Source organism: Protopterus annectens, chromosome 16.part0 (genome assembly GCF_019279795.1).
Source record: "Protopterus annectens isolate FY-2018-M chromosome 16.part0, PAN1.0, whole genome shotgun sequence".
Lineage (NCBI taxonomy): Eukaryota > Metazoa > Chordata > Ceratodontiformes > Protopteridae > Protopterus > Protopterus annectens.
The window spans coordinates 383,087,187-383,102,107 of NC_056750.1; the positions used below are offsets into that span (position 1 = coordinate 383,087,187).

General features: G+C 38.4%; 1 protein-coding gene across 1 annotated transcript in view; it reads left to right on the forward strand.

Annotated features, from left to right (window-relative positions):
- C5 (complement C5) overlaps nucleotides 1–14,921 on the forward strand; it is a 1,726,304-nt gene that overhangs the window by 515,064 nt on the left and 1,196,319 nt on the right. Inside the window, exon 15 of the mRNA XM_044057986.1 lies at nucleotides 10,572–10,701. Within this exon, the coding sequence (XP_043913921.1) occupies nucleotides 10,572–10,701 (130 nt within the window). The remainder of the gene's footprint in view (nucleotides 1–10,571; nucleotides 10,702–14,921) is intronic.

Sequence of the window (14,921 nt, forward strand, 5' to 3'; positions counted from 1 at the left end):
GTGAGGAAGTGGGGGGATTCTAGCCAATTTAATGTTTTAGGGGTGTGCAGTGATGATTGAAAAGGTGGGTGTTTGTTATGAATTTGGATATTTTGTTATAGCATACCTCTAACTTAGTTTTGAGTGAGGGTTGGAGGTTGGTTAGCAATGGGGCACCGTAGTGAGTAATTGCTTTGTAGGGAGAAAAAGGAAATGTTTATGTATATAAAGGATGCCTAATTTTTTATGTGTCTTACTGATATTGTTTTGTATGTGTAGATGGAATTTTAAGTTTTCATCAATTACAACTTCCACCATTTTGGTGTGGGTAACTATTTAAATTTTTGTGTTGCTCAGGGAGAGTATATTAAATTGTGATTTGTTGAAGGAGGTATTTTTCTTTGGAGTGAATATTATAAGCTTGGTTTTATATGGGTTTAGAGACAGATGGTTATTGTGGAGCCATGTCTCTATGGCAGAAAATGTAGATTGAGTGACTTGTTGAAGTTGTATTGAGTTATCAGCAGAGTATATAACAGTGTAGTCAGCATATTGCACATGTGAACAATGGTGAAATGATGAGTTAAGGTTTTTTGATAAAAATATTAAACAATAAAAGTCCTAATATGTTGACTTGTGGAACTCCAGTGGGGTTGTGGCTATACGGGGAAACAGAGTGTTTCCATTTTACAGCATGTCGTCTGTCAGATAAGTAGCTTTTGGACCAGTTGAGAGGACATGTAGATAGACCAGTGTTAGAAAGCTGTGAAAGAAGGAGTGAGTGAGAGATTGTATCAAAGGCCTTAGAGCAGTCCAGATATAGAGTGGAGACAATCTTACCAGAGTTACAAGCTTTATTAACTATGTCCATAAAGGATATTAAGGCAGTTGAAGTACTGTGGCCTGGTCTGAAACCAGGTTGCATTTGAAAGGACTTGATTGTTGAGAAGAAAATGTAGACATTACATGTATATACATTTTTCTAAGAGTTTTGAGAATGGGGATAGAAAAGCAATGGGGTGGAAGATGGAAATATCGATAGAAGTACCCCCATTGTGGAGAGGTAAGAGATATGCTTTTTTCCAGAGTTTGGGTACATGGGATTCTTAGATGGATCTATTTGTTAATGAGTATCCAAATGCGGTAGGCAATAAGCTTCTGCAACGATTTTTAGGTACTCTCTAGGTAAACCATCTGCAGCATTGGAACTTGGTTTTAGTTTTAGCAGTAGTCTTTTTATGGTTGAGGTTGGGATGGTTGTGAGTGTGATTTCTGGGAAGGAATTGGATATTGTTATGTTTGTGTATGTGATTGTGGGGGACTGAGACCATGTGTGTTGGAGAGGGTGGATTGACCTAGAATGTTTGTAGTGAGGAGTGGAAACTGGGGCTGTTTGTGTTGACAGAGAGTAGATTGTCCATGAGTGTTAGTTGTGGGGAGAGGTTCTGAGAAACTGGATGTGATATTAGTTATGGTGTCAATGAAGTGTAGTTAAAGAGGCTTGCTATTTGTTCTGGTGTTTTATCTGAGTATGGGCAAGGGTTACTTTTTGTGCCTGAGTTAAGGACAGTGCCACTGGAGGACCAGAATTGTTTAGGGTTATGTTTGTGTTGATTTTGAAACTTTAAGAAGTGTTCTTTCTTATTTTTAGAGATAAGTTTTTTTAACCTGGTAGCAGAGTTGTTTGAACTTCAGGAGATTAGAATTATTTTTATATTTTTGCCATAGTTTCCAGGTTTTGTCTCTTATTAACATTAGTATCTTGGTATAGTTAGGGCATGATTTGCCTTTAATCTGTTTGTTTGGGGAGGGGGGTGCAAGGATGTCTGATATTTTTAGGAAGGTAGAGTTAAACTAGCACACAGCATCACCTAGGGGAGGGTTTTGAGATTATTCCACTTAATGCTTTTAAGGATGTGGTTGAATGTTTGTGGGTCGAAACTGGATAGTTTCCTAATATGCTTGAAGTGATTTTTTTTTGTTAAGTGAGGGAGTACCACAAGTAACAAATGCAGGAAGGTGATTGCTTAAAGTGTTAGGGAGGGTGCTGGGTGATAAATTTTTATGGGGTCGGAGAGTAGAATCCAGTCAAAGATGTCTCCTTCATTAGTTCTGCAATTATACCTGTTCTGTTATGATACCAATATATATCCTTTATATATATATATATATATATATATATATATATAATTGCATCTAATTATTCAAATAAAATACTTTAAACAACTTTCAATTCAGCAAACATCATTTGTCAATACAAACATTCTAAAAAGTATTAATAAAAACAACACACCCTAACAAAGTAAAAAGGATATGCTGCTATGCATATCTTCTGTGGGTACCATTCTTCTGTTAATGTACAGTGCATTCAGTAATATGGGTTGTACAACTGTTATACTGAAGTTTATGTACTATCACTTGCCCTGCTTTTCCCCAGGTCCCATTTGAAAAAATAGGTTTTACCCAGTAAGGCCAATCCAATCAACAAAATGCAAATAATAATATAAATAGCTATCAGCTACACCCTAAAGTAATTTCATACGAGCAGAACACATGCCCCGTATCTAGACATACATTCTTCCTGGATCCTTTGCCCAGGCCTTATTAATTTAGTATGCCTTTTGAGATCAGATGATCAACAACAACTCATTACAAGAATGGCCTCAGTCTGGCTTGCTCAGCTTGTCCCTGGATACTGAGTCTGGGCCATACCTTTAATCCATCTCTGATTTTCTGGGAGGTCCTGACTTTAGCTTAGAATTTTGATCAATCCCATACCTGTCAACTGTCCCTGATTTTTAGGGTCATCCTTAATCTGGCTTAAACTTTTGCTCTGACCCTTCTAATTCCTCTTAAAGCTGGTGATTTTGTGAAAAACTTTGGTGGATTATACTTAATAAATCATGACAAGAATTACTGAATTACTTTGGAAAATTCATGTTACTTCACTCTTATTATGTCAATATTTTAAGTTAATAGCACTGATATTTAAAAAAAAAAGTATCCCTGATTCTGAAAGTAAGACGTTGAGAGTAATGATTTGATACCACTCAAAATCAGTTATTTTATAATACGTGGCAGTGGTGTATACTAAGCAAATATTGATAACATAATATAGGCAAAGAGAAAGCGATAGGGGAGTGCAAAGTGAGTCTAGAAGAGAAGCTACTGTTAAAAATGAATAATTAGTAGGGCATATAAAATATGCAATAAGAAACAATCAGAAGAGGTTAAGAAACATTGGGAAGAGAGGATGGAAAGACAATTTACAATGGCATGGTGGGATTACATCTTTGTGGCTGCTAAGTATGCAACAAAGCCCAGAAGATGTAACATTTTTCCATGAAAGTGTTTCCATAGATTTTTTATACTACAAGCAGCCTTCAGACAATTTTTCTTCAGGTGGAAAGCAAATGCTGAAGGTATGATGGGAAAGAGATGGTAATAGGGCATATGTTTTATGGGAATGTAATGAGCTGGCAGATTAAAAAAAAAAGAAATCCCTACACAGTACTTTGTCAGAAATGTTGGGGGGTTGGGAACTATATCTGGAGTTTATTTTGCCACAAGCACTGAAAGTTCATCCTGCTGACTCACTCTAACCACTTACCATCAAAAGACTGATAACCTTTTACACTTATTTCCCCCATTAAGCACATTCACATGATCATATACTTCTCTCTCTAATAAGCATTCTCTGACAGCATCACTTCACTGCATAGTTACCCCTACTGAGCCTTCCTAATACAGACACAGATACATACAGAGTACTACACTTAGTATTTTCCATAGGTTGTAAAATGTCAACACCTATTTTTTTCTCGTTTTAGCAGAGAATCTGACCAGATGATCAAAAGTTTAGAAATACCACAAATCTTTGTATTGTGCCATTAACTCTTATGCTACTTATATATTATGTTACTGAGTCTGATGATGACAATACTCTTAAAGAGAGATTTTCCATATGAACACCCCAAGTTACTCACATGTAGATAACACTGTGAGTAGCATCAAAACCTTGTTTAAATCACTATTGCATTATCATCTAACATTTAACCATGTATAAATGAAACAGGTAAATTCCTTCTTTTGGAGTTCACCAGTCAAAATAATCATTAGAAAGCTATACCACTGGCATTATCTTGAACACTTGTGAAATAACTCACCTCAGGCAACCTACTCATAATAATCAACCATACTTAGATTCCTTATGTCATCTGACAAACCTAAAGGCTTGAGGTTTGCTGACTAATTAATAAGAGCATTAGTAGTTAATTGCCTGATTACACATGCTTGGATAACAGCCACTAAACCTTATGAACTGGTATTGACAGAAACATGGTTAAAACCCCATACATCAAACTGTGAAATTAATATCCCAAGCTATGGCTTTTGCAAAAATGATCAAGCGAAACAAAGAGGAGGGGGGAGTGTTTATCTTTGTGCAAAATAACAAGCTATCAAACCTCTATAAAAAAGCCGCCTCCTAACACACTTGCTGAAGAGGGAAAATTCCTCAATATTGCACAGATAGATATAAAACTCGAGGACTGTATACTTATATCTCTTACTATAACCTGGCTTGCAGTGAACAACACAGTGCATGAACTACTACTTCTGGGTACTTTAATATACATTGGGACCCAGGCAGTGGGATTTACCCTATGATATTATTTCTCTTGGGTTCACTCAAGGTATGCAACAAACTACCAGTGTTATCTACAATACCAGTGCTAGGGATATACTAAATTGAATTTCAACTAGACATCTAACAACATAAAAGTTTGTGATCCAGTACCAAACCATGAAATTGAATACATTTCTACCTATGCTATTTGGAAATATAAATGTACCTCTTTAACTATTTCAGAGGCTGCTACCAGAAATTTAAAGAACCTACATATGGAGTCATGAGTATATCATCAAATACCAAACATTTGAATGCTGATTATCAAAAGAAAGATAATTTTAGATTGAATGTAGAATGATCGAAAACAACAAAAATTAAAATTCTTTTTTTTTTTTTGTTCAGGGGAAAGCCTCCATGCACCTCCTATATACCTCCTATATGGGGGCAGTGTCCCATCACCTTCTGCTAATTATAGATATACCAACTACAAGATCTGAGGGTAAGGGCAAATTCCCTTATCCCACTGCACCACAATCCCATACAAGATGCCAGAGGCAAAAACTTAATTGAAAACAGCTTTCAAACTTATGAGCATTCCCTGTTATTTATAGCCTATAAAAACATTTGCTCATATGAGCATTCAGTGTTTCAGACTATAACCTGTGCTATTTGGTCAAAGTCTGCTGAACATTGGTTGTTTTTTTCATGAAATACTGCACTGACATTAACTCTGCAACTGATACATTCAGCAATTGTTTATCAGTCATCATTGATAAGCGAGTTCCACCAAGACAAGTCAGAATCAAAAGCAAAAGTCTTCTTTGGATTAGTCAGTCTATTAAGATTGCCATGGCAGAATATAACAAAGTCTGGATATCATATAAATCAATAAATGCAGTCCAGTGTAGAAAACACACACAGAGCTATCAGAATAAATGTCATGTGGTTGTTAGGTAGACAAAAAGGGAAAATCACATTTCATTGACAATATGCAAGTAATCTGTCTTCTCTTTGAAAGAATATTAATTACCTTATTGGCAAGCCTACCACCTTTATGGAAAACTCATTAGAGTTATAATCTTACAATGCAACAGCCAAAAGATTTAAAATGTACTTCTCATCCATTATTGACTCTAAATGAATACATGTCTAATCACATAATTTACATCAATATATAGGTTCAGAATGTTGGGGTGAATGAGAGATCCTTTGTCCTGTAAGAGTAAGTCCATTCAGTGAGGAAGGTTTAGGAAATTATTCCCGATCAGATGTATTTGGAGGGAGAAATAATGTTGTTTGGGTTAAAAGAGTGTTACCAGAAATATCTTTGGAGAGTCCTTCTTTAGCTTTAGTAAGACTCTGGTAATCACATTAAAGGAGGACGGCATAAAAGAACCTTTCCATCAATGGGAAAGAAAGACATATGTTTTTTAATCCTGTTTGCAAGTAATTCTGGCATAGAACTTCTTTGTCTGCTGCAAATGGAGGCACACAGGCCTACTTGGGGATTTCTCCGCAGGTGGACAATCTCCTTGAAGATCTAACATCCATTCCTGAAAGTCTGAAATGGATCTGGCAGAATGTAGATTACCTGAAGGGAGAGATTGCACTGACATATCACCTCACAGGCAGTCATGGCTACTTTGCACAAAGGATAAGGCCTGGTTCTCAATTGTTTGTTTAGGGACCACATCACTGTGGTGCTGTACTTTATTAATAACAGAGGTCATGGGGTCCACAGCTTGTTCAAGGCTTTTATTGCTTTATGAGGGACATAATTTCTTTGAGGTTTAAATGTTTTTTTTTTTTTCAGAAGTGGAGCTCCCAAATTCCTTAAACTTTGATCCCTTTGGAGACCAGTCCCCGGGTAAAGTCAGAGGCATTTGCAGTGATGGGTAACTTGGAATGGGGGAGAAAGGATGAGTCCTGGACTTATCTGAACACAAATATCTCACAAGAGGAACTACATTTTATGAAGTTCAGAAATGGAACAGAAAAGGATAGATGATGCTGGTGCTGGATCCACACAGATTTGAGAAATCAGTGAATATTTCTAATGTGTAGTCTAGCCAGAGGAACCATGAAGATAGCTGAGGCCATGTAAATTACAATTCTTAGGATATCCCTTGTTGTGGAAATGAACAAGTGAACCAGTTCCAAGAACTGAAGATGGCTGAATGAGACTTTCTCTGGAGGGAGATAAGCTATCATAATGAAGGTGTCCAGAAGGCATCCCAGAAAGGTTAGCCTTTCTGAAAGAACTAGGGAAGATTTTATAGGTTTAATTTAAAACCTCATCTTTGAAAAAGGTGTATGGAGAAAAGGAGGGATGCCTGATTGATTCACTTGAATTTGCTATAATGAGAACATTTTTCAGGTAAGGGAAAATGTGTATTCCTTGAAGTCTGCAGAAGGCAATGAATGGAGCCAGGTATTTTGTGAAAACTCTTAAGGCAGTAGTTAGACCAAATGGCAAAGGTGTAAATTATAAACACAGACACAAAGCTGAAAATATCACCTGTGGCCTTTGTAAATGAATATATGGTGATACACATTTTTGAGGTACAGCTTGTTTAAATGAGCTGATCATAAGAAGAAAAAGGATTAAAGTGTTAACATCTTCAACTTTGGTATAATGAGTAAGGAATTCAGAATTGAAAGATCCAATACTGGTCTCCAAGTGCCATCCTTCTGTGGTACAAGAAAAATCCTTGAGTACAAACCCTTTCCCTGTTTTGAAGGGGGGTAGGTTCTAGACAAGCTCTATAACACTTTGAGATAGCATATCGTTTAGAATCTGAGAGGAAAAATGAGTCTGATATTTTGGAGGCAAAGGATGCCTGCTAGAAGAGGAAGGGAAGCCCACTATAATTTGTAACTCTCTTGAATTATATTAATACTCAAATATCTGTTATTTTCTTTCAGATGTGCAGGGACAAAGAGAGAGAGAGAAACTGATTTCTTCCTAGTTTTGAAGGATGGCCAGGTTGAGTGTGGGTGGAGGTTAGAAGTGCAAAGGTAGTCATGTACTCTTTTTGTGCTGGAAGACCCCTGGGATCCATTGCCTTTCTTTTTTTGAGTCCCATTGCCCCTGCTTTTTAAATAGTTGTTTACTGAACTGTAGTTGACTTGGCTTGAAATGTTTTCTTAAGAAAAGCCCAGGGCTTGAAGAATGGTTCCTATTGCATTTAGTGACTGGGGAAAGAAAAGGCTGTTTTATCCCCTGAATTTACCTCTTCCTCCAATCTTTCAAGCACCTCTGCTGATGAACTGTCAAAGAAAAAATATTTTTCTAAAGTGGGGGAGGCTTCTATACTTCAGATGTGCCATCCTCTGGAAAACTCTGGAGACTGACCTAGGCCTACCTTTGCATCACTAAGTCTGTGTCTGCAGCATCAGCTGCATCACAGGAGCATTTTATTGAATGATCTGTGACATGTGAAGCAGAGAATACCAAGTATGATAGGGAGGTTTTAGTGTATGAAGCAGGAGGGTATTAAATGAGCTGCTAGCTGCTACATGCTACAGAAACAACAGCGGGTACTATGCCAGATGACTGCCCTGGAAGCAAGAGTGGGAGAGGCATATAACTTCTTCCTATGTCTAACAAATGCCCAACTGTCCTTCTCATTGGGGACAGTATTAGATTATTAAATTATGATTTGATGATATGATTAAATTATAGGATTGTCTATAGAAATTACAACAAGGTTAGCTAAGGATTCCTAAAAAGGTACTAATGGGAATGAGGTAGTTAATACTGCCTATCAGGCTCCTTGGAAGATGGAAATTGAGAATCTGAAGCAGCACAAGATGAATTCAAAGCATCCTCCAATGCCCCAAGTACTGGAGGTATGGTAAGGAGGCTGGGGGAGTCCAGATTCAAAAGGTATATTACCTTTGCTTCTGAAATTTCCCTTTCCTCTAATTTTAAGAATTCTTTCATTTAAAGAAATTGTATTTGAAAATGAAATTTCTTCATTAAGTGAGAGAGAAGATATATTCTCCTCTGACTCAGACTTGTATGGGATATTTATGATGATAATCCAGACCTTCCTCCTCACTATCAGGGAGCTCCTCCTCTTCAGAGGATGAGGGGACCCCTTACTCTTGGAATGAAAAGACACTGGGGTAGAAGACTGAAGTGATTAGAAAGCCCTGAAGACCTGGGCAAAGTTGTGCCAGTCCTCTTGTGAACCCTTTAAACTGGCTGTAGTTGGGGGGGGGGCATATTTATTTATTTTTTCTCTTTTTGTAAGGAGTCGCAAGCCAACTAGGCTCGGAAGATTTTGATGTTGAGACCTGTATGAGTGAACTAGCTATTACTTCTCTTACCAAAACTCGAGGCACTCCATCCGGCACTCCATCCTATCCCTCAGACAGAACAAAGTGGGGGTTCTCCCTTCTTTGCTAATGTCTGGCATCTGGTCTGACTGGATGTGCTGGAATCCTGGACATTATTGGCTTTCCACACAGCATTACTAGAGTGACTGGAAAGATCATACCGACAGTCCGAGGGCTCTGAGACTATAACTACAGATACATCAGATCCATACCAGATTAAAGAGGTTGATGACTATGTCCCTTCTACACACTCTTTAGAGATGTTTCTTTTCTTTTTTGAATGAAGGGGTCACATCAGATTAAGAAAAATCAGCAGTCATTGGTCCTCAAGCCAATACTTTCAAGTGCTAATTTTCTAAGAAAAGTCTAAGGCCACTGAGCCCAAGTGCTTTTGAGTTGAAAGGCAAACAAATGTGATAGGATCATACACCATGAGTTTCTCAAAGGCAGAAAATACAGGCTGTGTGGTATTCCTTATATAATATCTGCCTACCACATATGCATTTCCCCTTTCTGACAGACATAAGATTGAATTGCACCAAACTTTTCAGTGAAAAAAGAAAGGTAGGTCCCAAAAGGGGGTATTATCTACCCACAATCCTTTAGATGCAAGCAGGCCACCAACACTGAAGATACAAAGGAAACAAGATATCTGACTAAATGCTTCATCTACAAGAAAGCTCTGAAATTTTGGCACTGGTACATAATATTTATAGCAGCATGGTTTTGTGCTTTAGTGAGCATATGGTGCAGTAGGAAGTTGTCTAAAAGCTTTAGTATACTGACAAGATGCACATTATCCTTAGCAGGCCAGATCCCATGCAACTTTATGCTACTGCAGCTATGATCTAATAATGAACATCATAAATAATACACTGTAAAACAAAATGATTCCTGGCTGCAAATTACTGAAGCCATTAATATTCATTGACAACATACTACAAAATCTTGAAGTGAAGTCCAATATTCAGAGCACCACCAAACCAAAAGTGCTACATTAAGCCAGCTTTTACCAAACACAGGCACAAAAACAGATGTATGAAAATGTGCATGTGTGCACAAAAACTTAGACACACGTCACAAGTGTGTGTGTGTGTGTGTGTGTGTGTGTGTGTGTGTTGAGGGGAAAAAGATTAAATGACATACCAGCTTGCAGTAGCTTATAATGTTGAGGAGGGAACTCAGAAACATTCTTATTTGCTCATAGCTATGATGTCACTGACATTTATCAGACTATAAGCTTGGTCTGCATAATGCAACAAACTAATCTTCAGGTAAATAGATTTCTAGAAACTAGATAGTGCTTGTTTTTTCTACTGCATGTCAGCAAGGAAGAGTCTGTGTGATAGGTAGTTTCCTGTGTTCTTAACACTTCATAAGAAATGGGGAAACATCTCACATGTATCTGAACTACTCATATGATAACTTGGTATTTGTATATTTATACAAAGTGAATAGCATGCAATTATTATAATGTGAACTGTAGCTTATTAACAAGTTTTGCCACTGTTAGCACAGAACATATGCAAACTGAATCATTGTTCTGCTTGCTTCTAAAGAGTGGCAGGTAAAATCACTCATGATACTCGCATGTTTATTTTTACTTTTATTTTTGCAGATATTGCCGACCATTGAGAAGAGTGACCTTGGATGTGGGGCTGGAGGAGGAAGCAATAACATTGGTGTATTTTCCCAAGCTGGTCTTACTTTTATAACGAATGCAAATGCAAAAGCAGCTGAAATAACTGGTAAAGACGACTGCAAAATTTTTAGCTGAACAAGGCAAAACAAAGCAGATTTAACTGAGACATAAAATGTATTCTTGTGTTTTTAAGGAGTCTAAAAACTCTGACATTTCTGAAATCTTAAATCGAACAATGTACTCACAAAATCATTTCACACAGTTCCACCCCAGAACACATACTTGCAGATACACTAAATCACTGCTACAGTCAAGATCTACATTTCATTAAAAATACGTAATACATACTCTCTTTCATATATATATAAATATATATATATATATGTGTGTGTGTGTGTGTATGTGTGAGTGCCTATATATATATATATATATATATATATATATATATATATATATATATATATATATATATATATATATATATATGTGTGTGTGTGCATGCATGTGTTTGCATGTCTAGATATATATATATATATATATACATGCACACACACACACATATACATATATATTTATATACACGCTAGGACTTCTCTACAGAAATAAAAAATTCCTAACCCCTGAATCTAAAACTTCAATCGCACATGCTTATCTTTTGCCATGCTTAACATACTGCTCCCAAATACTCACAAATCTTAACTCCATCTTACTTAGCAAACTCGAATCAACCTATCACAAAAATAGCTGGATTTGCTGCACAACAAACCTACAAATCTCACCAGTGTATCTCTCTCAAACATCTAAACTGGCTCGAACTACCACATCTCCTACTCCTCTCTCAGCTCCAAATTATATACTCCATTATTTATTCACTATCCTACTGTCCAGCAGTGGCAGCTGGTGACTTCAAATCATAGGGGGGCTGCAGGAGACAGCGGGATGGGTGTGGCCAACAAGATGGGGTGTGGCCAACAATACGGGGTGTGGCCAACAAGACGGGGAGTGGCCAACAAGACGGGGTGGCTATGGTGCAATGGGATCAATGCTTCACATACTTATTTACATGAAATAAATGCTCAGTCAGTATGGCACATGCTGAATAGTCTACACAGCACACATTGTTACATACACACATTGGTTTGAACACTTACCTCTGCGGTATACTGCAAACAGTAGTTCATACTCACGTTTCTGCACCTGAGGAGAAGCTGTTGTGCACCTTAGAAGCTGTGGTCTGGAACACACATCAGGTCATACTGGATTTCTCCCAACTCCTTTTTCATGGAGGCTCAAAAGGGACAGTTTTAAGTTTCCCAAAGCAAATAATATTCACATGACCCCCAGCTGGTTCCAAATAGGTGCTTGCAGTCTTGTTCCAGTTAGGGGTTTGCCATATCAGATCTGTTTCCATTGGTTCCTGTCCTCTGCATCTTGCTCTGTCACCACATCACTTCCTCTACCACATCCATAAATCTAATTACAAGTCCTTCCTCTTTTCTTCCCTGGCAGCTCCATCCTTAGCATCCTTCTCCCAATATACCTAGTAGCATCCCTCAGCACATGTCCAAATCACACAACCTTTGGGCATGCCTTCCCCTTCTTCTAGAGCCAACAGTAGCCTCCCCCCAATTTCTGCCTTCCCCCTCTTCTAGAGCCAACAGTAGCCCCCCCCCCCCAATTTCTGTCAGCACCCTTTTGGTAAAGAGTAGTACTGGTGGTGGTGATTGTTAACTTGGGCCTCGACCAATCCTGTATCAAAATCTGTATTGTCCCACAAAATTTTGTCAGGAGGTTATATGTGGTGATGCCCAGGCTTCCTGACATAACCCTCCCCATTTATCCGGGCTTGGGACCAGCACGAAGAAATGCACTGGCTTGTGCATCCCCAGTGGCTGGGTTACATAAGTGCTTGTAGTACTAGTATAGTACCAAATAAGTGCCTCTTGTGTTCTTCTGTATGGTGTTCCGTTACTTATAGATAAAGTCCATTCGTCTCTCTTTATTTTGTGCAAAATAATCAATAACTCTCTGGTTGAAGTTGGGTATACTCCGCATTAACTCCTTTCCTATGGAAAGCATAGCCAATGCATTCAATCTGTCTTGCCCCATTGTAGAACGAAGAAATGTTTTAATCCTTTTCAGTTTTGAGAAACACCTTTCTGCCTCAGCAGTTGACATTGGTGTGGTGGCTATAATTAACAACACTTTGTAAGTCTGTGAAAACACACGGGTTAAGGAGTTGTCCAACAAGAATTGTAACATCTTGACTGCACTGCCAGCTGCTTTAAAGTCTTCATGTTGATACACCACTCCAAGTTCTGTTCTAAGTGGTCCCCTCATCAGGAATGGATAGCTGTCCATTGTTCCTGTGAACAGATTTTCTGGAAACTCTCTTATGTATGTTGAAAACTTTCCAGGCAGAAGTAACTGAGAAGCTTGAAGATGGCCAGTTTGTTGAAATCGTGATGTTGCCTGGAACCTTATGACATCACACACTTCCTTTGCAGCAATTGACAAGGTCTCATGCAGTGGTTGGGAAGCTGATGGCCCTCGTCTACATTTTGACGAGATGTTCTCTGTATGTAGGTACTGTTCTGCAATACCATCGATACCCGATCTGACACTGTCAATTGCATCCAAAAATGTATGAACATCCTTTTCAACAGCAGTTGCATCTGTGGTACGACACTGAAGTTGCCTGTACAGAACATCAACATGGGGCATTATACAATGGAAGACAGCAAGCCAAAATTTAAATTGGTCATTTTCAAGTGATTGCAGTAGCCCATTTGCTTCCAGTACAGTTGCTGCACCAGATGTAGGATTCCTGCACAAATAATCAAAGCACTCTTCCAGCGACTCCAAGTTCTCGTACACTGCATTTACAGTACGGATGTTAAAATTCCACCGTGTTCCTGACACTCTTGGCATGCGTCGTGATACTATATTATCCAGAGCAGCTTGTCTTTGAGCTGAACAACTGAAAAAGGCTGGAATTCCACCAAGTGTGGAAAAAAATATCCTTGCTTCAGTGTTCTGTTGTGCGGCTCTTTGCATTACCAGATTAAGTTGGTGGGCATAGCAGTGTACATAGTAGGCATATTTAAACTTTTCTCTTATGATGGCCTGGACCCCATGCTGAATACCACTCATAACCGATGCACCATCATAACTCTGAGCAATCACTTTTTCATGCTGGTCTCCCACTACTTCCTTCAACTGTTGTTCTATCACAACAGCAATATGTTGTGCTGTCTGTCCAAGTGGTGTAAAGTATCCCCAAAAACGTTCCACCACCTGTCCATTGACAATGTAACGGAACACAATAGCTATTTGCCACGTCGCAGCAAAATCAGTGGTTTCATCTGCAATTACCGCTATAAATTTTGCAGTACGAATCTCTTTTTTTTTTATTTATTCTCTGCATACTGTTAGCATGCAGTCCAGGAGTTCATTTTGAATAGTTTTTGATGTTCCTTTGAAAACAGTTGAAGCTGTCATGTGGTCTGACAACTTCTTATCAAACTGGCTGACTAATTCTACTATTGCCCGGAAGTTTCCTGGATTCCTTGACTCTTCAGACTCATCATGACCTCTGAAAGCTAGTTCTTGTGCACCACACGTCTTCATGCATTCTATTAAAATAGACAGAACATGACGGTTGTCATCCACTTTCTTGTTGTGTCTTTCTACTGATAACTGGTATCCACTACTTAACTGAGACCTGATATCCACAGTTCCCAACACTGCTAGACTCATTTCGTTGTCTAGATGTTTAGCAGACACTTCATGCCTTCTGGACTTTTCTTCCAGTCTCTTCAGGTCATCCATACCCTTTGATGTCCAGGCTTCCTCTCCACCAAGTAACAAACATGGGAAGCAGTACAAGCTGTTTGTTTCCTCGCAACCACAGATCCAGGTGTGTTTGTCATACACTGACCTGTTGAAGCTGCGTGTGTATGTTCTTGACCTACTTGTACCTGCAGACTCTATCTTCAAATCAGGTGTGGGTCTTCCAGTCCTCTTGATTCTTAACTTCTCATTAAGAGTCAACTCTTTAAAATTAATAGATTTCAGATAGGCCACTGTAACACTCTGCTCACTCTGTTCACTCATTCTGGTTATTGTAGTCGAGTTGTTGCAACTCTGAAATGAAGATATTGCAGAAATGATTTAAGTGCCACTGTTTTATACATGTAATGATTTACAGCTTCAGAAACAGCACTCATTTCATTGACATTCATTGACAGTGCCACAGCCATGATCTACCAACTATCTGGCTTGGCCTTGCCAGGATTAAAGACTATTAATGCATTTGTGATGCAC